Below are 25822 nucleotides of genomic sequence, written 5' to 3' on the forward strand. Positions count from 1 at the left end.
CTGCATCACATAGTAGCACTTGAAGAGTCCAAGCATCGACTTATCCGTTCCCGACCATCGCGCCGAGAAAGTTTTGAAGATTTGCGCCACCGTGATGGAACAGACCACCACACCGCAATCGTTTGGAGACGTGCTGCAGCTTCTCGCCCGCCAACCAGCTGATTTTTAAGCCATGATGCAGCAGCCGTTCGCTGCTAGTGAAGCCCGCATCGACGCGCTCACCGCAAGGCTAACAGGGGCCCGCAAGCATCAACCTCCAACCTACCAAGGGAAGCTCGACGAAGATCTCGAGCTGTGGTTTTTCGCTGTGGAGCAATTCTACGCGGATTATCATCCGCAGATGATGGAAGAGTCTTCTCAGTTTGTGACTATGGTGTCGTGTCACCTCGGAGTCACCCCATGAACTGGTACCGACAGTTCTCGCTGGAGCGCGATAGCTCCGGCCGCGTGAAGACATGGGCGGTTTTTAAGGAGGCCATGCGTCATCGGTTCCTTCCGCCCGACAGCGAGTATCGCTTGCGCGAACGGCTGTGCGCGCTGAGCCAAACATCGTCACTGCACGATTACGTGGCAGATTTTCAAAATTTGCTCATCCAATGCACGGTGCCCATCAGCCAGCTGGAGCTTCGTTTCTACTTCCAGCAAGGGTTAAGGCCGGCGACCGCAAATCACATGCGCGAGCATCACCCGGCGACCGCAAATCACATGCGCGAGCATCACCCGGCGACCCTGGATGAGACTATCCATGTTGCGATGAGATTTGATCACGCTGGTAAACGTGCTCTCATGCTGGACAACGACTGGCAAACTACGGCTACTTGCCACCGCTGCAAGATCGTGGGCCACATCGCGCCGAACTGTCCTGCGAAGTAAGTTCATCACTTTTCAAAACGTGGTCGTGTAACGCACTGCGTTATATATTACTGGTTTCGTAATTTATTACGGAGCACGCACTTTATATTTGTTGCGGTACGTATTACGGGACAGCTTACGGGACGGCTTACGGGACGAAGTTTACGGGGCGACCCGTCAACTAACAATTGCATTCAACAAGGAGTGGCCATAAAATCAGTAGCTAGTCTAGAGTACAAGAGAGTACCGACTTTAAGTTACAATATCACTTTTCTTTTGCCTTCTACGAGCCCAAGCTTCGACTGCATCACATAGTAGCACTTGAAGAGTCCAAGCATCGACTTATCCGTTCCCGACCATCGCGCCGAGAAAGTTTTGAAGATTTGCGCCACCGTGATGGAACAGACCACCACACCGCAATCGTTTGGAGACGTGCTGCAGCTTCTCGCCCGCCAACCAGCTGATTTTTAAGCCATGATGCAGCAGCCGTTCGCTGCTAGTGAAGCCCGCATCGACGCGCTCACCGCAAGGCTAACAGGGGCCCGCAAGCATCAACCTCCAACCTACCAAGGGAAGCTCGACGAAGATCTCGAGCTGTGGTTTTCGCTGTGGAGCAATTCTACGCGGATTATCATCCGCAGATGATGGAAGAGTCTTCTCAGTTTGTGACTATGGTGTCGTGTCACCTCGGAGTCACCCCCATGAACTGGTACCGACAGTTCTCGCTGGAGCGCGATAGCTCCGGCCGCGTGAAGACATGGGCGGTTTTTAAGGAGGCCATGCGTCATCGGTTCCTTCCGCCCGACAGCGAGTATCGCTTGCGCGAACGGCTGTGCGCGCTGAGCCAAACATCGTCACTGCACGATTACGTGGCAGATTTTCAAAATTTGCTCATCCAATGCACGGTGCCCATCAGCCAGCTGGAGCTTCGTTTCTACTTCCAGCAAGGGTTAAGGCCGGCGACCGCAAATCACATGCGCGAGCATCACCCGGCGACCCTGGATGAGACTATCCATGTTGCGATGAGATTTGATCACGCTGGTAAACGTGCTCTCATGCTGGACAACGACTGGCAAACTACGGCTACTTGCCACCGCTGCAAGATCGTGGGCCACATCGCGCCGAACTGTCCTGCGAAGTAAGTTCATCACTTTTCAAAACGTGGTCGTGTAACGCACTGCGTTATATATTACTGGTTTCGTAATTTATTACGGAGCACGCACTTTATATTTGTTGCGGTACGTATTACGGGACAGCTTACGGGACGAAGTTTACGGGGCGACCCGTCAACTAACAATTGCATTCAACAAGGAATGGCCATAAAATCAGTAGCTAGTCTAGAGTACAAGAGAGTACCGACTTTAAGTTACAATATCACTTTTCTTTTTGCCTTCTACGAGCCCAAGCTTCGACTGCATCACATAGTAGCACTTGAAGAGTCCAAGCATCGACTTATCCGTTCCCGACCATCGCGCCGAGAAAGTTTTGAAGATTTGCGCCACCGTGATGGAACAGACCACCACACCGCAATCGTTTGGAGACGTGCTGCAGCTTCTCGCCCGCCAACCAGCTGATTTTTAAGCCATGATGCAGCAGCCGTTCGCTGCTAGTGAAGCCCGCATCGACGCGCTCACCGCAAGGCTAACAGGGGCCCGCAAGCATCAACCTCCAACCTACCAAGGGAAGCTCGACGAAGATCTCGAGCTGTGGTTTTCGCTGTGGAGCAATTCTACGCGGATTATCATCCGCAGATGATGGAAGAGTCTTCTCAGTTTGTGACTATGGTGTCGTGTCACCTCGGAGTCACCCCATGAACTGGTACCGACAGTTCTCGCTGGAGCGCGATAGCTCCGGCCGCGTGAAGACATGGGCGGTTTTAAGGAGGCCATGCGTCATCGGTTCCTTCCGCCCGACAGCGAGTATCGCTTGCGCGAACGGCTGTGCGCGCTGAGCCAAACATCGTCACTGCACGATTACGTGGCAGATTTTCAAAATTTGCTCATCCAATGCACGGTGCCCATCAGCCAGCTGGAGCTTCGTTTCTACTTCCAGCAAGGGTTAAGGCCGGCGACCGCAAATCACATGCGCGAGCATCACCCGGCGACCCTGGATGAGACTATCCATGTTGCGATGAGATTTGATCACGCTGGTAAACGTGCTCTCATGCTGGACAACGACTGGCAAACTACGGCTACTTGCCACCGCTGCAAGATCGTGGGCCACATCGCGCCGAACTGTCCTGCGAAGTAAGTTCATCACTTTTCAAAACGTGGTCGTGTAACGCACTGCGTTATATATTACTGGTTTCGTAATTTATTACGGAGCACGCACTTTATATTTGTTGCGGTACGTATTACGGGACAGCTTACGGGACGGCTTACGGGACGAAGTTTACGGGGCGACCCGTCAACTAACAATTGCATTCAACAAGGAGTGGCCATAAAATCAGTAGCTAGTCTAGAGTACAAGAGAGTACCGACTTTAAGTTACAATATCACTTTTCTTTTTGCCTTCTACGAGCCCAAGCTTCGACTGCATCACATAGTAGCACTTGAAGAGTCCAAGCATCGACTTATCCGTTCCCGACCATCGCGCCGAGAAAGTTTTGAAGATTTGCGCCACCGTGATGGAACAGACCACCACACCGCAATCGTTTGGAGACGTGCTGCAGCTTCTCGCCCGCCAACCAGCTGATTTTTAAGCCATGATGCAGCAGCCGTTCGCTGCTAGTGAAGCCCGCATCGACGCGCTCACCGCAAGGCTAACAGGGGCCCGCAAGCATCAACCTCCAACCTACCAAGGGAAGCTCGACGAAGATCTCGAGCTGTGGTTTTTCGCTGTGGAGCAATTCTACGCGGATTATCATCCGCAGATGATGGAAGAGTCTTCTCAGTTTGTGACTATGGTGTCGTGTCACCTCGGAGTCACCCCCATGAACTGGTACCGACAGTTCTCGCTGGAGCGCGATAGCTCCGGCCGCGTGAAGACATGGGCGGTTTTTAAGGAGGCCATGCGTCATCGGTTCCTTCCGCCCGACAGCGAGTATCGCTTGCGCGAACGGCTGTGCGCGCTGAGCCAAACATCGTCACTGCACGATTACGTGGCAGATTTTCAAAATTTGCTCATCCAATGCACGGTGCCCATCAGCCAGCTGGAGCTTCGTTTCTACTTCCAGCAAGGGTTAAGGCCGGCGACCGCAAATCACATGCGCGAGCATCACCCGGCGACCCTGGATGAGACTATCCATGTTGCGATGAGATTTGATCACGCTGGTAAACGTGCTCTCATGCTGGACAACGACTGGCAAACTACGGCTACTTGCCACCGCTGCAAGATCGTGGGCCACATCGCGCCGAACTGTCCTGCGAAGTAAGTTCATCACTTTTCAAAACGTGGTCGTGTAACGCACTGCGTTATATATTACTGGTTTCGTAATTTATTACGGAGCACGCACTTTATATTTGTTGCGGTACGTATTACGGGACAGCTTACGGGACGGCTTACGGGACGAAGTGTACGGGGCGACCCGTCAACTAACAATTGCATTCAACAAGGAGTGGCCATAAAATCAGTAGCTAGTCTAGAGTACAAGAGAGTACCGACTTCAAGTTACAATATCACTTTTCTCTTTGCCTTCTACGAGCCCAAGCTTCGACTATATCTCAAGATTGTATCAGTGTGTTTACGCTCAAATCAGGAGAGCAACGAGCACTGCGGCACAGCCTCGGTCACAGTACCTTTCCGTGTTAATATGTTTATGCTTGCCATTCTTCATGAGAACCATGTGCGTGGACAATCGAGTTGGCTTGTTTCGCCAAGCCTACACGCGAACCGTTTGGCGAACCCGAGGCTTATTATATAGTACTACTATCATTTTAACGTGGCGCCCATTGTTTGAAAACCGATGAACTTCGTTGCTGAGGTGCGCGTTTCAGTGGTTAAAACGCCTAGACCTCCTACCGCGGTGATCGTACGACAAAACCAAGCACTCGCGTACATTTGTGAAATTTGACTCAAAGAAAGCACGCGCATGAGTAACATAAACGGAACTTTAATGCATGACAGTATCTGATAGTGGATGTTGCGGGGTGCTGATCGGGATCGACAACAGGTCAAAGTACCTGTTTGCCAGTCGCACCGTTTCTGCTAAAACTCTGGGTCGTTTTGTTGTGCCCCCCTCGGGGCTTGCAAACAATCGTACAGTAAGACAGGCACATGGATTTTGCTTTGCTTTGTACAGAATTGTAGATGATCACTGGGATTTCAGTGCGCTAAGAAAGCTAATCCAAAGATTGCAACTGCCACAAGTAAGGCGCGGAATAACATTCCTTTCTTCACATACTTTACACTGTAGCAATTTCTACACAAAATTTTGGCGGTAGTTGTCATTGGACACAGCTGCAAGATGTGAGCCACGGTTGCTGTCAATGGACACTGCGGTCTCACCCGCCGTAGCGACCTTCCGTTCTTCGGCCATCGCCGCCATCACGACCTTCGTCTTCTTGGCAGACTTGACCGCCGCCATGTACACCGAGCCGACGGATAGAATGATCACAGCTACGGCGAGACTAATCGAGGCCTCCATCGGCGGGCCATACGTTCGACTCATCGTCCCAGTCTCGGTTGAGCTCGAACCAGAAATGGCGGTCGTACAGCGAGGGCCTCCCCACGAATGGTACAGACACTCGCAGCGCTGATTCACGCACTTACCCGTCTTTAAAGTTGTCCGTCCGATACTCCCACCAATCGTGCAATCATCGCTTGTCTTGCAGAACGCCTTACCCGCGACTTCTTCCCACTTGTTGTCGTCGTCTTCGTACTCGTCGATGTGACCTTCGATCCACTCTTTCGTCGGGTGACTCGCCGGGTCACAGCCAACCTGCATGTAGTTGTCTGCTTCGAGGTCGTCTGCCAGATCCTGGTACAGACGGATGTAGTCGATCTTCATGTACATCGGGAATGCGTCGCAGATTTTGTTGGTGGCCTCGTCTTTGCCGTCGCCGCGGCATTCCTTGCCTGGGTTTGGGGGTGTGGCACCCCAAGAGCTTGAAAGCGCGACATTGAAAATAATGTACAACGGTTCCTCGATCATGATTTTCTGCGGGTTGGTCTTGTTCTTGTTTTGTGGCACATTGACGATCGCCTCGGTTGTGACTTCGAACAGCGGTTCGCCGTGCAGCATCCAGCGCACGTATCCGTTCTCGCCGGTGACCCACTCCACCTGGTAGTCAAGGAAGCCTGTGTACGCACCGAAGTGAATGGGCCAATTGGACGAGATTGCATCCATTTGGTAGTTGAACGAGCTCATGGCGTTCGACTTGGGGGTCGTACTTTCATTGCGAGGGCTGGCACACTTGGAGTAGGTGTTGTCAGGGTCACACAGGTACGAGCCCATGTACGAGTTGATAAGTGGGTAGCACGTGCCGTTGGTGTTGATGCCCCAGTGATTCTTTCCAGCGCCGTCGACGAGATCCAGATCAGCATTTACATCTCCAGAAGCAGGACACGTGTCAACCGAGCACGTGTTCTCCGTAATACCAGCCTTCAGCGCAGCCGCGACAATTGCATAAGTCTGTTTTTCTTCACCATTCTGAGCGCAGTAGTTGTTGGCGCCGTATCGAAGACCCTGATACCAGGACTTGTGGCCTCGCTCCTTCTGGTAGAACGCCGTCAGGACATCGATGTAGTTGGAACCGGGAGTTAAGCAATTGTATTGGTACAAGCAATAGCTGAAGTCTCCGGTCGACGTATCCACATGGAACAGGCGGTAGTCATCGGGCATACCGGGCGCGATCTGAAGCGACGATGAAATGGTGAGACCGCCACCTTCCAGAACGTCAATCTCGGGTGCTCCACGACCTTGGTTCGGGTTCAAGCCGTAGCCAGGGTTGTCGTCGCATGCACTAATTCTCTGGAAGCTCGGGTCGAAGACATCCGCATCGCATCGATCGTAGGAGAACGGCCACATGCGGTTTGTAGACGCGGAGAAGATGGCGCGTCCTAGATTGCCCAGCATCCAGATTCCAGGCCACGTCGGGTAGTACCTCGTGTTCTCGACCTTACCATTGTTTCCCTTCACAACGTCCGGGTTGCCGGAGTCCGCGCCGGTAGCGCCTGGCAGTTGAGCCCGCACCTCGAGCATGCCGCCCTGGTAGCAGAACTTGTTCCACGACTGCACCATTGCGCCACGGTAGAAAAAGTAGGCATCCTGGAAGCTTGGAGGATGTTGTAGACGCGAAGCACGTTCAACTCGTCAACGGTCTTGATGTAGAAGTAGCAGGTTCCGTCGTCGTCGCACTTGGTGGAAGTCATGTTGTGCGAATAGAGCTCGAGTGCACCGTTCACACCGTCAGGTTTCTCGAGTGAAGTCCACATGTGATCGTCGCCAGCGCGAAAACTACGGTTGGCGACGTTGAACTCGTCGCTCATGACGAGGTCCCACCGCCGACCACGCGAGCTCGTGTATACGTATTTGTCCTCCGGGGTGTCCAGGTCGACCCAGGTCCTGATCCCCGACTTGGTGGGGTATGTTGTGTGGTTTTTGGCGGTGACGGAGGCGGTCCACCAGAGCGCTAGGGTCCATAGTACGCCGTACTGTGGAAGTTGCATCAGAGTCGGAAGAATCGGAAGTGCTCCGACAGCACGCTGAGCCCGAGGAGGTGAATTGTGGAATGATTAAAATTCGAGCGAGCGATCTCTCTACTTCAGATTCAGCCGTTGCTGTTAAACGCGACACTTTGAATGCTGCCGAAACCCTGCTGGACATGGCAGGGATGCGCAAGCGTGTACTGTAGTACTGTACACCATTCAAAGTTGCCATTTGGAGCTTACAGTGCCTGTACAGAGCAAAGTACGGTCAACAACACAAGGCCTCGTTTCCCCAGTCTGCAGCCCAGCTGGACAAGCAAACTCGCAACAGCTTGCATTTTCGCCAACAAGCGGGGGCGGCAGACACGATGTTGCAGCCCCACAACGCGTACCGCTGGATTTTTTAGTCGTGGAAGCCCACCAACAGTTGCCCTTTGCTAATCCCAACCGAAGTTCGCCGAACAGCTTCGAAAAGAAGAAGCGCGTGGTGCCACGCGATAGGAAGGCACGTGGCAAAGTGCATGCATCCACATCTCCAATTTTCGGTCCGCTAGCAACCCTGCTGCGGCCTTCGTATTCAAAAGATACATCGCGGCGAGTTCTTGCTGGTGCAGCGGTCGGCGTCAAGAGAATCTCTCATCGAGTCGAAATACATTTGCGCGCGTGGAGTCAGTACGATCAAGTCAAATCTGTGTTTCGACCACCTGGTTTTAATCTAAATCCCACTTTCGATTAATCACTCGAAACTGATCTCCTAAGATTTAACTTGAACCTTGTAAAAAGGCTTAGGAGATCAGCTTCAAGTTTCCCGTTTCTGTGCCAGTCAAAACCCGGGCTGTACAGTAGTCGACGAAGGATTCCTTCTGCTGCAGTCGCGCGCGATGCAGAAAATACTGTCGGCCACGTGCCGCGAGACATTTCGCGCCGTTGGCGTCGTCGCCACTAGTGGGTGGAAGGTCACGTTGGTTGCACTTTCAACTGCCGACTTTGTGCTGTAGAAGGTCTGCACGGACTCTGCTTTCTACGCGGCCACGACCGGATGGAATTGCTGGATAACCCTCGCGCACGAACGTGTGCACGACGAGCTGAGCAAGATAGACGACCCATACTTCTTGAGTCTACATGTACTTGAATACCCAGCGTCTAGACACTCGCCTTCACTTTTTACCGGTCACACTCCGAGATAGCACTGCTTGAAACTGACACTGTAGTACTGGACATGCATATGTGTCTGCACAAGGAACGATGTCAATAATACGGACGTGTTGGCTCGCACGGACCGTACGATGAACCAAATTGAGTTATTCGTCAGATAATTTTATTCAACACCCAAATCGTTGCACTTTCGAAGTCTGAGAAATATTGGCAATCCATGAATCTTAAGAGATTGACCTCATGTCACCGATGTTGTAATGTTTCCTGCTACAAAAAAACAGTCAAGGTTTAGTCCAATCCACTCGATTTTATTTGATCATGTCATGCATTCTCGTATTTTCATTTTATTTCCCGCGGTTAATGCCGTTCGCGGTCAGGGTGCACTCTAATTCACATTTACCGATTTTCTCTATCCTCCGTACCGCTGCATTATATTTTTCCGTTTTAGTGGAATATAATATAATAGAAGTATCCATTTACAGAGCTACAGCTATAGTTTACCTGACACGCCCAGATTTGCAGATGGCGCAGTGGCTGTCGCGGAACCGATCGGAAAGTTGCGCTACAGCGGCGATAGACACCGCGGCTTCCATACTGGAATCGTGGCAAAAAAGGAAACATTTTTATAAAAATAAAACTTGATAAAACTAGATAAAACTGCTTTTATTTGGCAAAACAGTGCAGGCATGACTCGTGTGCTTACGAGTTTTCTAGTTGAAAGTACTAATATAGAGCAACCATCCTCTGGTCTTGTACTGAAACTGTCGTAAAATCGCGAAGTATAGCACGAATCGCAGCGCTCGAAGCTATGACAAGATTGACTTTTTGTATTATAAGCAGGGTTGCTCGAAGTAAAGTTGCATTTTAACCTTTTGTCTCCAGGCTGAAAAGCATGGGTACAATTCTACCCATACGCGCGGTTTAATATGAAAGTTTGTATAAATTTACATATGGACAGCAAAAACGCTACGCGGATACGAAATCCGAGATTTGACGATGTTAGCCTATGTATTCGAGGTATTTTGAGGAAATTTTGGTTATCAATTTTAGGTGCGATCCTTGCTCATTTCGGGTATCTCTAAGTTGTGTCTAGCTCTCTAAGTGATCGTCTTTCCACTGTACTAAACCGTTTCTCCGTTGCATCTCTAGTTTTCTCAAAACAAAAATTTGGTGATTTTTATCGATTTGTCCAACTTCCGACAGCAATGTTGGGTTGATGCGTAACTCGAATCGAGCCAAGGAAAAAGCTGAGTACTCTTCAGGTTTTCTTCTTTCTCTTCATCTATTTTGTTTGTCTATTCGAGCTCTGTAGCGTTCAAACTTAGTTTTCAAAGTTGAGCCTACCCGTTCGCGCGGGAGTCACTATCCTACCCCTGGAGACAAAAGGTTAACAAAACCGTGCTTCGCTCGGAACAGCTCTGAATTTTAATTTGCAGACCGCTTAGCATGCCGTCGAGGTAGATTCGTGCTTTAGTACTGCTCTCATATTTTATCACAATTTAGTTTTTACTTGTTCACTCCGAGAGCAACACGATATGCTTTCAAAATTACGCCCCAAGTTGCACATGAAGAATTTAACGGACCGATTTGTGTACGTCCCTTCTCTTGACGCTTTTTCCAGCTTTACCGGTATTTGAGTGCCGGAGTATTTGAGTGTTTGAGGATTGTTTGTTCCTATTTTTTATAATTCACATCACCTCATTTTACACTTAAGCCCAGCGCCGCAATGGACTCCATCGACCCGAGCGTGTTCGCGGCGCTGGCGTGACATCCAGGAGGAGCTGCAGAAGGACCTGCACCACAAGATCCAGGCGGGCGACGAGTGGTTCGAGGCCTCGCTCGAGAGACTGTGGAGGGCTGTGGGGGACGCGGGCAACGAGCAGGTTTATGAGAGAAGCAGTGTGGACTGGGTGGCACTGGGCTTCCAGAACGCGTCGTCTGAGACGGACTTCCGCGGGGGAGGAGTGCTCGCGATGAAGTGTCTGCTGTACGCCTCTGAAGCCCACCCGGCGGAGATGAGAGCTATTCAGATGGAGCAGACACCTGACTCGATGGACGACAAGCACAAGAAGAGATGGTACCCGGTGTGCGTCGCCGGGATCAACTTAACGTGCTTGCTGGCGGGGCTGTTGCAGCTTGGAGATGGACGATTGCCGAGAGGAAGGAGACGTCCTGGCAGCTTTTTGAAGAGCCGGCTGCGTTCTACGAACTCTTCTTCCTGGGTGAGTGTTGTTTTGGGGGATGCGTAGATAGAGAGGTTGAGAGATTGACTTACTGTCGCTGGTTAGTTGTTCACTTTTTGGCGCAGCGTTTATCAAGATGCACGCGATCTGGCATCGCCTGAATGCGACCTACATGGAATTTGGAGGTAAGAGGTCGAGCAGTCTTCAATACTTCAATACCCTAGCTTTGTCTTTGGAAGTGAACTGACGTGCTATCCCGTTGCAGTCGTCCTTAAGGTGACGCGGAAGTCGGTAGTCTTTATGTTGGAGCAGGCCCCAGCCACGTTAATGGACTTGCGCGCAGCCAGCGAGCATGCATTTTTGGACCGCTGCGTGGTCATTTTATCGGCTCGCTCGTTGACTGGGAAGGAGTCGAGTGCCCTGACCCGTACCATGCGCTCGAAGCGGAGGACGCCCTTGTCAAAGACGCAGGCTACACCTAAGCCTACCACAAGTACTACTGTACCTCCGTTCGGAAATAGATGACCATTTCCAATCATATTTCAGCCTCTCCAACATAATTCCCCTTCCAAACCAATCGAGTTTGGATTCTGAATCTCCCGCGCTTTCCCCGCTCACTGGCCGCCACACACTGCTGGCCCCCGCACACTGGCTTCTGGATTCATTTCGAAAGTTGGCCGATGGGGGAGATTACGGATAGTGAACGTCAGGCCGTCTGGGAAACCCTACTGCTTCGCAGCGTAGGAGGCGTGCTTACACGTGGGGAGATCGTCCGGGTTGCAATGTACTTCCACGTGAGCCGCCAAGTTGTCGAGCGCATTGGAAGCGTGGAATCAACTCGATGGGAGATCGAGTAGCAGCTGTGGTCAAGTCAAGAAAGAGTGCAAGATGGACCGCCGCCCCGCTGCCCCCCGGACGACTCTCGTCCCCCACCTCGCCGACGCCACGCGCTGACGCTGCTGCGCCGAGGCCTGGAACGCTGGATTCGACCTTTCGTGCCCGGACCGATTCCCCCCGTGTCTCGCATGTACATGCGCTACGTGCCCCGCGCTCGACTTGGCGCGCGTCGTGTGCTGGAAGCGATGCGGGATCTGACGACGATGGAGGGCTCGGTTGCTGACGATGAGCGCGAGGAAGGCTGAGAGCGACGCTTGGACGGAGGGCTCGCGCTTCTCGCTGCCAGCGCCCATGGAGCATATCATGAGCTCTAATGGTGGAAATGATTACCGGCTCGAACATTTGCTAAGTACAAACTGATGCGAACGGACAGTCTTCCAACGTCATTGCCATGCGATGCAACATCTCTCAGCAAGTGGGATCCTCGTAGCACCCGAAGCCAAATCATGTGCCCCTCAAGGATGAAGTGAGATCTTAGATCCATTTTTGTGTATGTAGTGCGGCGGAACAAGAACGTCTGCGCCTCTCTGGACTGTCTTGCTTAGTGTCAACTCTAGATCTCCAGCCCTCCCACATTTTAAACGCCTGCGCCTCTGGACTGTGCCTCGCATGGTGTCAACTCTAGATCTCCAGCACTCGCACAATTTTATAATCAGGAAAATGAACGAGGCGGAGCGCTGCGCAAAAACAAAACAAATGGTCATCTATTTCCGAACGGAGGTAGTACCAAAGTTGGCTACTCACTGAAGCTGACTGCCTACTACGTAATACATGTAGTGAGCTTGAAATCTGGACACCTAGTCGGACGAGTCGAAAGTTACCGCATCACTTATGTTGCTAGAGGGAGCGTGTTCGGAGGACCAATTGGACGAAGTATCGTTCAGTGTCCTAACGTATTATTTCTCTAAAAAGTATCGGCCAAACGCTCAGTCAGTTTAGAGCTAGGTGGGGTACGTACGTAGTTCCCACTATAATCCGCTTGGACGTCATTCTCTTGTCACCAACAAAGTGAGGGTAGTACGGCGGGAACACCATTCTGTCGTCGTAACTCAGTTCGCCACAAGTTTCAGTAGATACTGGGTGTGACAACGGCAACTCACAGATCCATCTCGCAGTACTGCTCCACCCAGGCGAGGTGGAACTCGCTGTAAATGGCAGCGACGTGGAGCTGCTAGTGCATTTTGTTGCAATCCGCTTCTGCCGATCGACGCTGCGTACATTCAAAGTGGAATTCGCGGAGAACTTCGACTTGGTTGACTTTCGCTTCATGGTGGCAGTAGACAAGAACTGTCTTCCGTGTGTTCTGCAGTAACCATGCGCCTGGACGAATTTCTTGCAACCGGGAACTTTGCACCGGCAACCACCTCCGTGTGCGCTACAGAACCCAGCACACTGGCTAAGCTTGAAGCAACCGTCGAATGCGCAGCGACGTCCGCCTCCATGTGCAACACACAAACCTTTGGTTTGGGCGAACTTGTGGCAAAGCGGATAGGAGCAACGCCTGCCACCACCATGCGTCTTGCAGACGTTGCCTTGGAGGGCCAGCTTCTTGCACTCCGGCACGCTGCATAGGGTTGTCTCGTGGGTTCTTGACATGTTAGCGATGCGGTGGCGACTTGGTGTCTCTCAGGTTGATACGGAAATGATAGCTGGTTGGTCACGTGCAAACGGCGAAAGCTACATAATCACAATGCGCGACGTAATCCCAGATTCCAATACATTCGTTATGTGTATCGGTAATATACAGTTACACTGTAGGTATAATTCAGCCTTATGGTGTTCTACCGACAATCATCTGGCGACAGCAGGGCTAAAAAAGCACCAGTTGCAAGGAGATTTGCTTTGAAAGCCAGTTGAGAGGAATCTCCATAATCCAGTAGGTATGTACAGTACTGAGTTGTCTCCCATTTGTGTCGTGATTTAATCTACTGGGTCAGTACACGTTACCGAATTATAGAGCACCCCTATCACATCGTAAGAAAGCAGATTGGCCAATAGCAATGGGAGCTGGGAGGAAATACGGTAGGTTTGCTCTAATACTGAATGCGAACTTACATAGGTGATCGCGATGCGACACGGCGGCGGGCAGCCCACCAACCCCGTGTTGGCTGCTGCAGCCAAACAAACTCTGTTTATGGGTGCAAACCTCATGCCACCGCACTCACCACTGATGTAGATGCCAATGGAAGATGCGATGAGGTATTATTATCCCTTTCGCAGACCACTTATAACTATATTATACAAATCTAAGGCGTTCAAAGGTAAAAGATCGCACAATTCGCTCTTTAACGACATCACGGTACTAGTACTGTTTTACCTAACTTCAACTGGAAATCCACCGTATGTTATGATAAAGCAGAAAAGGTGCTTGGAGTAAGCCATGATCAATACAAATATCAAGATGAAATTTCTCACACTATGTAACTGCCAAATCATACATGTAGTAGATGACATGTCCCATGAGACATGCGAACCCGGGCGAAAAATGCGCCCTTTTAATGGTGGTACGTGCCTTGTTTTGCAAAAACACCTTAAAGGGCGAAGAATGCGCCCTCTCATCGCGAAAAATAACCCTTAATAAAAGAATCTTAAGTACCGAGCTGGTCGATAAACCACGACTACCTGGTAGACCGTTGTCGGATACATGTCGATGGAAAGTGTGTGGTGTGTTCATGGTGCAGCACTGGTCGTGTCACCGTAGTATCTCTCAGATATTGAATGTGCCGACGCTGTTGCTAACTCTTTTATGATGACTGTGCTTCGAAATCGCTGTATTCTTCAGGATTAGATTCAAAATTGAATTCATTCAGTTTGCAGGTGCTGCACATTGTCTTCACTTAGTCTTGCTTTTCTAACCAATCACCACAAACGTGAATATCGCAAGAACGCTATGTTGACTTGGTCACTCCGTTCGTACGGTAGTGACCACGCTGACGACGAATCGTGTTCAGGCCTGCACACCACGAAAACTGCCTGCACTGCCTGGTGCTAACGACCAAAGCTCTATTCGTGCAATATAGGTCAGATGACAGCGTAATATCAGAGCCGATTACGCCTATCATAATATAATAGGTGTAATCGCAGCCTCCTGGTGTTCTACCGACAATCATCTGCTGACAGCACGGGCTAAAAAGCTAAGTGTTGACGGAGTTTTGCTGTGAAAACCAGTCAACCTGTCTCCTGGGTAATGCAGAAGTGGGTCCACAGTCAAAGCACTTCACTAAAAATACAGCAACCGGATGTAGCCTTCGACGGACCTACCAACTATTACTACTTGGTCTCTTCCGTCTTTGAACAGATTTGAGTGGAAGACTTCGTTGTTGGGATCTGTTTCTTCTCAGGGTTCCACGAAGGCATAAGTAAAGCTTGTTTCGCCAAGCTTGTTCTTTGTATTGTTGCTCAAAAGTTGCCAATACTAAGCCAACGCCTCGCTCGCTCGCTAAGCATGAGCGTCTATTTCCACGTTGCGTCCTGTGTCATTTCGCGATGGAAAACCTCTAGCTCTTGGAGCTGTGTCTGCAAGAACTGCACGGTGTGTGCGTGACGCAGCTGGCGCCTTTTCTCCTCTTCATTGATCTTTTCTTCCAAACACTACAAAAAAGCAAGAACGTTGTTAAGAAGACTACTTGCTGTAGTACTACATAGTATCACAAGCAACCATCGTACTTTACACTCTTACCATTATTTTTTGAGCAAGCTGCTTCTTTTTGGCCTCAAGTAGATCTCGCTCGGCTTGAAGTCGAGAGATTTGATTATCCAGCTCCCCAACGCCGGCCTCTGCTTGCACGGCCTTTTGCCTTCCGTAAGCTATGCTGTTGTGATAGAGTGTCTGGTGTGCCTCAATCGTTAGTCGGAGCTCATCTCGCACTCGTAAGAGCATCAAGCCTCGCTCTGGGCACTCGCATGTCACTTCTCGTATCAGTTCTTCTGCATGAACAACAACAATTGTCTCCGTGAGCTGTCATCGATATCCCGTCAAGACCATCCAAGTGTACCGACGCACCAAACACCTGCAAGAAAAACTTTTCGCGCACGGGGCAGATCGCATGCACTCGAGCTTGATACTGCTCTAAAAGCTGGTCAAAGGTTTCTTGGAGCTTTTGAGTGTCTGTTCGCGTGGCAGGCATCATACTCACCATGCGCTGCCATTTTCCATGAGTATTCTGCCATGTTCTGAAGCAACAACTGCGTGAAAAAAAGCGACAAACTTCAAAAGCCCTACAGTACTTCACGTCCATACTTCGGCGGCAATACAGCATCCATTATCTCCCGGCTCAAAGCTGCAGCTGGGATCGAAACTTCTCTTGTTGATACTGGAACATTTGCAGCCGACGGTCCACTAGCTTGTTTCCTGAGTGCTTCGTGTGTCGGGGATGAGCCGCGCGTGGGGGAGCCAGTCGTGCCAGATTTGATCTTGCTTGGCGATTTCATCTTTGAAGGACTGGTTCCAGCCGGTCCCACAAGCACGGCCTTCTCGTACATGAACGCGTAGAACTCCTCCAGGAGGTCATACAGTTGCTCCGCGTCTTCATCGACCTCGACAGCAGCACCGTGAACCCCCGCTGGAGCTGCCGTCTTGTTCGCATCTTCCACTGTTGGCATCTCGTAGCAAAGTCGCTGCTTTTGGTGAAAAGTCGTGTAGGGGTATAGTTAGCTTGGTCGACTTTCCTGCCTTTATGGTGCCACGCGCAGTATTTATCAGCTTTACCTAACAATTACCTAGCTGGTAGCACAACACAGTTGACAAGTTCATCTAGCGCCTTATTACATTCTATTCCAACGAAGATCTCAACTTTTTCTTCGTAGCCTTTTGCACAGGTACACAGGGTATCCCCCTCCCCTCCGATATTATAAATCGTATACGATAGTTCCAGCCTCGGGAGACAAATTCTTGAATACGACACGGGTACTTGTTGGCCTTGATACTGCTCCCAGCAGGCAAATTCGCAAAGAAAAAAAATATGTTGTCGGCATCGCGTCAGAATGAGATCCTCCTTGGGGCTCAGCCGGGCAGGGCTCGAAATGAACACGGCAACACTTGATGAAGTAATTTACTGGAGCGGTATAGTCCGAGTCAATGCTGTCGTCTCCAGCCTTATGTAACCCTGTGTCAATCAACCACGGCAACTTTCAAAACTGGGTTCCTCGGAAACAGCGCCTTGACATTGTCGCTCGAGCCTAGTTGTGAGCAGTGAACTGTCTCATTAGCAACGCCGCCGGTCTGCAGCGCCGTTCCATCGACCGGTTGTTACCGCAGCGCGTCCACGACGCTCGAGGAGCGGTCACCGGCACCGCGACGACAGCCGTCCACATACCTGGTACATACATGTATCATCATGGCGTCGTCGGTCTGGACGGTCGGCGAAAACGCGCAGCAACAACTAGCCGGTGCCCGGCCCTGTGGTCCTGAGGCCGTGGCACGTTTGCCACTTGTCAACACTTCAACCGCGGTTCAAACTCGTCATATGGAGGAGGCTCGTTCGTGCACGCATCGCGCTTTAGAGGATGGACGCACGCAATTTGCGGAGACTGGCGACGAGCACACGAAAACGAAGTTCCGACCTCGCGGATCATGAAAAGGGGATCTCGAAAATATCCACCATATCTCGTCTATGATACGTATTCTAGCAACGGAGACCCAGACTTTAACTATTCAACGACAAACCAGGGCAAACCTTGCAATAGCGCCCAGGTACAATGAGTTGTAAGTTGCCGCCATGGGATTCATAGTATGGATATCCGAAAAACAGCTTCCAACATACATATCCCTGGGATGCGACCGTCACTGCGGGAAAGCGTCCTTGACCTGTGGCCAGTATTGACATTGACTGGTCGAGCGCGATCCGTTGTTCGCTTATTGGAAGCCTATCGCAAGCAAGGCGCGAAAATGTCCCCGCGGCAGCAACCTCAAAGGCAAGCTAGCCTTGCCGGCGCGATGCGCGACTTGGGCCGTCCCACTCGACGAGTTCGCAAGTGTAGTTTTGGAGTGGCCGGTGCCAGAGCAGGTGCGCGGTCGGAGCGCAAGCGCGGAGCAGCGAGACGCCCGCTGTATGTGTCGCGAGCCGCGACATACAGCGACTTGCGGCGCCGTGTTAAATGCCGGAGCGGGGCCGGAGCCGGGCGATCGGAGGCATCTTGCCCGCCAGGATACAGCACCCTGGGTGTCGCAAGGCGGCTCCGGCCCCAAGACCTCGCCTCTTCCGACCAAAGCGTTGTTTTTGTTGGATAAAGACCCATCTGGGCGCGATTTCGATTCGGTGCACGCTCCCGCTGGTGCCGGCGCCAGGTTCTCGCCGGAGTCGCTCCTACAGTCGTGCTGTCGCGGCGAGCTCCGGCACTGGCGCCATGGCGCGCTGCCCCACTGTTGACAAGTCTTGAAGCGGGCTGGGCTGGCGCCTGTTGTCGGCTCGCGGCCGCGCCCAAATTAGACTATTCCCGCGCACCCAAAATTGGCTGAAGCCTGATTTATGTCCGCGGTGGCGCGCGGCGATTGGTCCGTGATAAGTGAAAAATCGGCGATTGGCCGCGCTAGTTCGGGCGCGCGCCCAAAACAGGCGTCGATCCTTCTTTTTCGAATATTTCGGCTCGGCTCGCGGCCAACCAGACCCCTTCGCACAACTGAATCCCGCGACGAGAGAAAGCGGCGCGGCCTCCGACGGAGCGAGGCAACCTGCGAGAGGGGGGAGGCAACGGCAACCGCAGCGGGCAAAAGGCTCAGCGAGCGAGCGATTTAGATAGGTGGTGCTAACCGCCAGCCCCACCCCCCGGAAGCAACGGCAACAGACAGCGGAGGCGAATGGGCTCCAACAGCGCCATGGAGGACGAGTTGCACCCAGTCATGGACGTGGAGACCGCCGCCAGTCGGCGGCCGCTGGGAGAGAGCAAGGGCCTGCGCCGCGACCGGCTCGCGTCCATCAGCTCGTCCGGCTACTCGGACGCGTCGTCGGTCGGGGACGCCATCGGCGCGGCGCTCGAGCTGCCGCCGCACCTGCGCGAGCACCTGGTGAGCGTAGCGCACCGCAACCTGCCGCCGGTGACGTCGCTGGAGGGCGAGCTGCTGCCGCCCATCGACCACATGCGGCCGCCGCCCATGCGCATCCCGCTGCTGCCCGAGAACATGAAGATGGAGCCCGTGCCGGGCATCAACCAGCGCCGCCAGACCAAGCGCGTCATCGTGTGCGGCGCCGGCATCATCGGGCTCACCACGTGCTACTACCTGGCCAAGCAGGGCCACGAGGTGCTCTGCGTCGAGAAGGAGCGCGGCGTGGGCACGCAGGTGAGCTTCTGCAACGGCGCCTTCCTGGACCCGGCGCTGTATGCGAGCTGGTCGGACGTGGCAAATCTGCGAAAGGGGCTTCGAGGCGGTGCAGTTCGTCACGCCGCGACTAGTGCAACACGTGCAACAAATGCAACAACTGCAGCAACTGCAGCAACTGCAACTGCAACAACCTCGGCAGATGGCAACAGCGTAACCGTCAACGGCGGTCCGCCGGCAGCTGCCGCGTCCGGCTCGGCCACAGATGTCACGGTGTCCGTGCGTCCGTCACGCGGCGCCGCCGCCAAGTGGCCGCTCAGGGAGAAGCCCATGAAGATCGAGATGTCGGCGCTGCGGGACACCAAGTTCTGGAAGTGGGGGCTGCAGTTCTGGCACAACTCGAAAAAGGGTCGCTCAAATGAGCACAGCCGCACCATCCGAGAACTGGGCTTCTACAGCATGCTCAAGCTGCGCGAGCTGCAGGCGCAGACCAAGAAGGGCGAGGTTGTCATGGACCAGACGGCGCAAGGAACGATCGAGATTTTTAGAGACCACAGCGAGCTTGAGGTGACGCTGGAGAGCGACCGCAACGCCCACTTGACCGAGCTAGGCATGGACCTGCAGCCGCTCAACGCGACCCAGGCCCGCAACTTGGAACCGGCTCTGCGGTCCGAGATGTACGAGCCGGGGGCAGTTTTGTCGGCTTTTGGCACCAGCGGAGACGTGCACAAAATGTGCCAGTCGCTTTACCGCCTGTGCATGCGGCAGGGGGTGATGTTCCGGTTTAGCACCGAGGTGCAACACATTCTGACGGACAAGACGTCAGTGATTGCGTTGCAGACCAGGAGAGGGTCTCTTATTGAAGGAGACGAGTTCGTGCTGGCACTCGGCAACTCTACGGCGCCGGTGGCCAAACGAGCAGGGATCAAGTTGGCCATTTACCCGGTGAAGGGGTACGTGCTTTCGGTCCCGGTGGCTAAAGGCTTCCGTGCACCTATCCACAACATTTACGCGGGCGGACACGCACTAATTGCGCCTTTAGGCAAGTCGCTGCTGCGAATCTCGGGTGGCGTGGATTTTGTCAGTCAGAAAAAGACGGGAGAGGTATCACCACGCGAACAGAAGAAACGCTACGACTGGCTGCTGGCACAAGCAAAGCTCATGTTCCCGGACGGATATTTGGATGTGGCGAAAATGCAGCAGCACACGTGCTGGCGTCCGGTGACGGCAGACGACGTGCCACTTATCGGCCGTACCAAGATCCGTAATTTGTACGTGAATGCGGGGCATGGTTCCAAGGGGTGGACACTATCGTTTGGGGCAGGGGCTCTACTTGCAGATGAGATCAGTGGGTCCCGACCACAGCTGGATATGACCAAGTTCGCACCCGACCGCTTCGGCTTTTTCGGTTGAGTTAAAGATCAAATGCTCCAACGATTTCGGGGCTTTTTATTGGCAACTCGCTAACAATTATAGAGGCTGCAAGCGCGAGGGCTAGCGAGAGTGGACGAGGGGTGTTTGGTACGACTTGGGTTATTTCGCTGGATGCCAGTTGGAATTGGGGGGGGGGGGGGGGGGGGGTGTCGACAGGAGGAGCTGATAGAGAATAGATAGAGTTCGGCCTTCCTGTCGTCTCGACCGACCAGGTGATTGGCATCACGCGTGCGGCGCCTGTCGGCAAACGCTGCTGGTGGTATTTCGTTATTTCCTTTCGCGCGTGGCATTAATTAATTTGCTTTCTTTATTATTTGTTGCCCGTGTGCATGAATCAGTCTGAGCGTCAAGACTCGTCATATCGTTTGCTCGTGTTTGTGTTTGTGTTGCAATGCTAATGTGTAGATGGAGACAATGAATCATGCGCCAACACAGCAAGTGCAAGGGAGTACTTAGTTTCTTCGAAGTATTAAAAAATCGACATCGAAGTTGTCAACCGATCTATGCTCGACGATAAGGCCAATACAAGGTTGGCAATGCACGCGTGATGCTGCCTTTGCCTGTATCGACGTCGCCCATTGAACAAACTACCACTCGGGCATTACAGTTTGAGTCGCGTAGGGGCACCCCAAGTCTCCAAAAACTTCAATCAGCTCTTGGAGCATCTTGATCAAGTGCATGCGGATGCATGCGAACCTGCGTCTTCTTCGCATCTTCCTCTATGGTTATCGAGGAGCAGCCGTGAGGAACAGTTCTCTTGGTATATACCTGATGTTAGTTCGGGCGTTACCACGTATCTGCCACTGGCAAGCGGTGTGCCCAACAAACCGTGCCATTTATCTCGCCATGGTTCAAGCTGATAATTCGCTCGACTTCAAGCCGGTACTGTTAAAAGAAGAAAATTGCTCACAAATCGTAAATGTAGAATTGCATCATCCACCTTTTGCATCCCAAGCTTCTTCATCAATGCCATAAGCTGGTTATGACATACCTTTATGCCGGGAACACCCGAAGAATGAGGGGGGGGGGGTCCCAATAAGTTAATTGCGTGATCGTAATGCGTACAGGCGACCATCGGGCGTCAGAAGATGGCCTCCATGGACATCACGGTGAATGTCAAGTACTTAATGAAGGTCGACAAACTCGATACATACTGCATTATATGGAGTAAAAAGACGAGTCCACGAGAAAAACCTTACTAAAGTATTTAAATGAAACCAGTACATTCGAGTCGATGGTATGTGTGTCTCACATTATATATATTCGCGATACATCTGAAAAGTACTATTCTAGAACTATACGATGTACAATATCGGACGATTTCCCGCAGTGACGGTCGCATCCCAGGGATATGTATGTTGGAAGCTGTTTTTCGGATATCCATACTATGAATCCCATGGCGGCAACTTACAACTCATTGTACCTGGGCGCTATTGCAAGGTTTGCCCTGGTTTGTCGTTGAATAGTTAAAGCCTGGGTCTCCGTTGCTAGAATACGTATCATAGACGAGATATGGTGGATATTTTCGAGATCCCCTTTTCATGATCCGCAAGGTCGGAACTTCGTTTTCGTGTGCTCGTCGCTGGTCTCCGCAAATTGCGTGCGTCCATCCTCTAAAGCGCGATGCGTGCACGAACGAGCCTCCTCCATATGACGAGTTTGAACCGCGGTTGAAGTGTTGACAAGTGGCAAACGTGCCACGGCGTCAGGACCACAGGGCCGGGCACCGGCTAGTTGTTGCTGCGCGTTTTCGCCGACCGTCCAGACCGACGACGCCATGATGATACATGTATGTACCAGGTATGTGGACGGCTGTCGTCGCGGTGCCGGTGACCGCTCCTCGAGCGTCGTGGACGCGCTGCGGTAACAACCGGTCGATGGAACGGCGCTGCAGACCGGCGGCGTTGCTAATGAGACAGTTCACTGCTCACAACTAGGCTCGAGCGACAATGTCAAGGCGCTGTTTCCGAGGAACCCAGTTTTGAAAGTTGCCGTGGTTGATTGACACAGGGTTACATAAGGCTGGAGACGACAGCATTGACTCGGACTATACCGCTCCAGTAAATTACTTCATCAAGTGTTGCCGTGTTCATTTCGAGCCCTGCCCGGCTGAGCCCCAAGGAGGATCTCATTCTGACGCGATGCCGACAACATATTTTTTTTCTTTGCGAATTTGCCTGCTGGGAGCAGTATCAAGGCCAACAAGTACCCGTGTCGTATTCAAGAGTTTGTCTCCGGAGGCTGGAACTATCGTATACGATTTATAATATCGGAGGGGAGGGGGATACCCTGTGTACCTGTGCAAAAGGCTACGAAGAAAAAGTTGAGATCTTCGTTGGAATAGAATGTAATAAGGCGCTAGATGAACTTGTCAACTGTGTTGTGCTACCAGCTAGGTAATTGCTAGGTAAAGCTGATAAATACTGCGCGTGGCACCATAAAGGCAGGAAAGTCGACCAAGCTAACTATACCCCTACACGACTTTTCACCAAAAGCAGCGACTTTGCTACGAGATGCCAACAGTGGAAGATGCGAACAAGACGGCAGCTCCAGCGGGGGTTCACGGTGCTGCTGTCGAGGTCGATGAAGACGCGGAGCAACTGTATGACCTCCTGGAGGAGTTCTACGCGTTCATGTACGAGAAGGCCGTGCTTGTGGGACCGGCTGGAACCAGTCCTTCAAAGATGAAATCGCCAAGCAAGATCAAATCTGGCACGACTGGCTCCCCCACGCGCGGCTCATCCCCGACACACGAAGCACTCAGGAAACAAGCTAGTGGACCGTCGGCTGCAAATGTTCCAGTATCAACAAGAGAAGTTTCGATCCCAGCTGCAGCTTTGAGCCGGGAGATAATGGATGCTGTATTGCCGCCGAAGTATGGACGTGAAGTACTGTAGGCCTTTTGAAGTTTGTCGCTTTTTTTTACGCAGTTGTTGCTTCAGAACATGGCAGAATACTCATGGAAAATGGCAGCGCATGGTGAGTATGATGCCTGCCACGCGAACAGACACTCAAAAGCTCCAAGAAACCTTTGACCAGCTTTTAGAGCAGTATCAAGCTCGAGTGCATGCGATCTGCCCCGTGCGCGAAAAGTTTTTCTTGCAGGTGTTTGGTGCGTCGGTACACTTGGATGGTCTTGACGGGATATCGATGACAGCTCACGGAGACAATTGTTGTTGTTCATGCAGAAGAACTGATACGAGAAGTGACATGCGAGTGCCCAGAGCGAGGCTTGATGCTCTTACGAGTGCGAGATGAGCTCCGACTAACGATTGAGGCACACCAGACACTCTATCACAACAGCATAGCTTACGGAAGGCAAAAGGCTGTGCAAGCAGAGGCCGGCGTTGGGAAGCTGGATAAGCAAATCTCTCGACTTCAAGCCGAGCGAGATCTACTTGAGGCCAAAAAGAAGCAGCTTGCTCAAAAAATAATGGTAAGAGTGTAAAGTACGATGGTTGCTTGTGATACTATGTAGTACTACAGCAAGTAGTCTTCTTAACAACGTTCTTGCTTTTTTGTAGTGTTTGGAAGAAAAGATCAATGAAGAGGAGAAAAGGCGCCAGCTGCGTCACGCACACACCGTGCAGTTCTTGCAGACACAGCTCCAAGAGCTAGAGGTTTTCCATCGCGAAATGACACAGGACGCAACGTGGAAATAGACGCTCATGCTTAGCGAGCGAGCGAGGCGTTGGCTTAGTATTGGCAACTTTTGAGCAACAATACAAAGAACAAGCTTGGCGAAACAAGCTTTACTTATGCCTTCGTGGAACCCTGAGAAGAAACAGATCCCAACAACGAAGTCTTCCACTCAAATCTGTTCAAAGACGGAAGAGACCAAGTAATAAATAGTTGGTAGGTCTGTCGACGGCTATATCCAGTTGCTGTGTTTTTAGTGAGGTGCTTTGACTGTGGACCCACTTCAAAGTCCTTGCAACTGGTGCTTTTTTAGCCCGTGCCGTCAGCAGATGATTGTCAGCCCTTTCGCGATGAGAGGGCGCATTTTTCGCCCTGTTAGTGATTTCACAAAACGCGGTAGGAAAATACCGCTTAAAGGGCGAAAAGCGCGCCTTTTAAGCGTTACAGCTGTTTTTATCTACCCTGTTCTCTGGATTTTAATCCAGAGTTGTTGGGGCGATCCCAAAACCCCTTCCAGTTTTGAAATGATAACGCCACAACAGATTTATATCTGCATTAAAACGTTGCAATCATTTCACACCAAAACTGAGTGTTGCTTGTAACTCAATACACATCCAACACAATGATGGTCACGAAACACACTCACAAGAGCAACAACCAGAAATATCTACAATATTGCATACTAGAATATTACATATTATTACTTAGCTCAAGGTCACCGTCCTGTCGTATTGAAGTTAGTTTGGTGCAACGATAGCACGCGGAGCATCCAACGGGTACTAGCTCACTTTCGATTTTGCGGCAAAAAGCACACTGGACAAGACCTACTCTCACCGCTGTGGTGATGCTTCAACGCATTCGAGAGCTTCGCGCGCAGGAGGGCCAAGCGCTTGACTGCACGACTGTTGAACTGCTTCGAGTTCAAGCGATAAATCCCGTCGAGGGAAATCATACTCCAGTTCGAGCTACGATACGTCTTTACCGCAAAGCGTTGTTTGCGCGTGGAGTGCACTATCAATACCGGCCCTTGTAGCAGCGGGAGGCTTGCGCTTACGGTCCTTCCTAGCCCCCACTACTGTAGCTCGCCTCTTCTCCGCGTGTTTCAGGCATGCATCACGCCCGGACCCAAACCAAGCTTCTTCCGATGGAAGCACGTGAAGGCTCAAAGCAAAGACAAACCATCTTCTGATTATTTCCATGAAGACTGCCAGTTTTGTTTTATTTAAAAATGAGGGACAATCCCAATTAGCGTACCTCACAGAAAGAATGCTTTGGGTGCAACTTGTTTGGCACTCTTGTTACCATTAGTTGAAAAGAAAAAGATGCATTCTTTATGTTAAGAATTAGCTGGCAAATTTCAAAAGCTGGAAAGCGTTCTGCACCTTCCCTACTCAATGGTTTCAGCTGTCTAATTCAGGAGGAGCGAATTGTAAACTTTGTTGTCTTGCAGGCGACCCATGTGCTCATAAAAAAGGTGGTTATTGGGCTGTCGTGGGTCCTGTCCGCGGTGGCTGAACATGTATTCTATCTTGCGCGTCGAGTCCTGCTGCTCGTTCACCATAGCACGTGTGGACTGAGGCGGCATCCCATATGAGGCCAATCTTTTGTCCTGGAAAAATACTGACCAGGAAGCCGACATACTTTTTGCCGAATGCTATAGTAATAGGGCGTTGCGCGCTGTGGAGTAGAATGCAAAGTGAGTTCATTAGCAGTTATGACAAGTTCCTAGCGCTACTTGCCTTACAAGGAGGGCGTGCTCTGCAGCAGCGCTCTCCTGCTCTCCAGCACCACCCATTGGTGGTGACTATGCAGTGCCGCG

General features: G+C 51.7%; 4 protein-coding genes across 5 annotated transcripts; 3 read left to right on the top strand and 1 right to left on the bottom strand.

The window, feature by feature from the left end:
* Positions 1-10160: 10160 nt before the first annotated feature.
* Positions 10161-10782, top strand: IUM83_16950 (ELMO domain-containing protein B; the record flags this gene model as incomplete). Its single annotated transcript, XM_067941870.1, has 3 exons — positions 10161-10186; positions 10310-10672; positions 10731-10782. The coding sequence occupies 3 exons, from the start codon at positions 10161-10163 to the stop codon at positions 10780-10782; spliced, it is 441 nt and encodes a 146-aa protein (XP_067792444.1).
* Positions 10783-15128: 4346 nt separating this feature from the next.
* Positions 15129-16277, bottom strand: IUM83_16951 (33 kDa inner dynein arm light chain, axonemal; the record flags this gene model as incomplete). The annotated part of the gene is made up of 4 exons (XM_067941871.1): positions 15129-15266; positions 15355-15602; positions 15679-15848; positions 15916-16277. The coding sequence occupies 4 exons, from the start codon at positions 16275-16277 to the stop codon at positions 15129-15131; spliced, it is 918 nt and encodes a 305-aa protein (XP_067792443.1).
* A 2194-nt stretch (positions 16278-18471) lies between these two features.
* IUM83_16952 (D-amino acid dehydrogenase small subunit) lies at positions 18472-20343 on the top strand (the record flags this gene model as incomplete). Of its 2 annotated transcripts, XM_067941872.1 has the most annotated exons (2): positions 18472-19048; positions 19106-20343. In XM_067941872.1, the coding sequence occupies 2 exons, from the start codon at positions 18472-18474 to the stop codon at positions 20341-20343; spliced, it is 1815 nt and encodes a 604-aa protein (XP_067792395.1). The 2 variants fall into 2 exon arrangements, with proteins under 2 accessions (XP_067792395.1, XP_067792394.1); XM_067941873.1 differs by having other exon boundaries at positions 18472-20343.
* A 2534-nt stretch (positions 20344-22877) lies between these two features.
* Positions 22878-24026, top strand: IUM83_16953 (33 kDa inner dynein arm light chain, axonemal; the record flags this gene model as incomplete). Its single annotated transcript, XM_067941874.1, has 4 exons — positions 22878-23239; positions 23307-23476; positions 23553-23800; positions 23889-24026. The coding sequence occupies 4 exons, from the start codon at positions 22878-22880 to the stop codon at positions 24024-24026; spliced, it is 918 nt and encodes a 305-aa protein (XP_067792392.1).
* Positions 24027-25822: the final 1796 nt, after the last annotated feature.

This window comes from Phytophthora cinnamomi, assembly GCF_018691715.1.
Source record: "Phytophthora cinnamomi strain GKB4 chromosome Unknown Contig35, whole genome shotgun sequence".
NCBI classification, from domain to species: Eukaryota; Oomycota; class Peronosporomycetes; order Peronosporales; family Peronosporaceae; genus Phytophthora; species Phytophthora cinnamomi.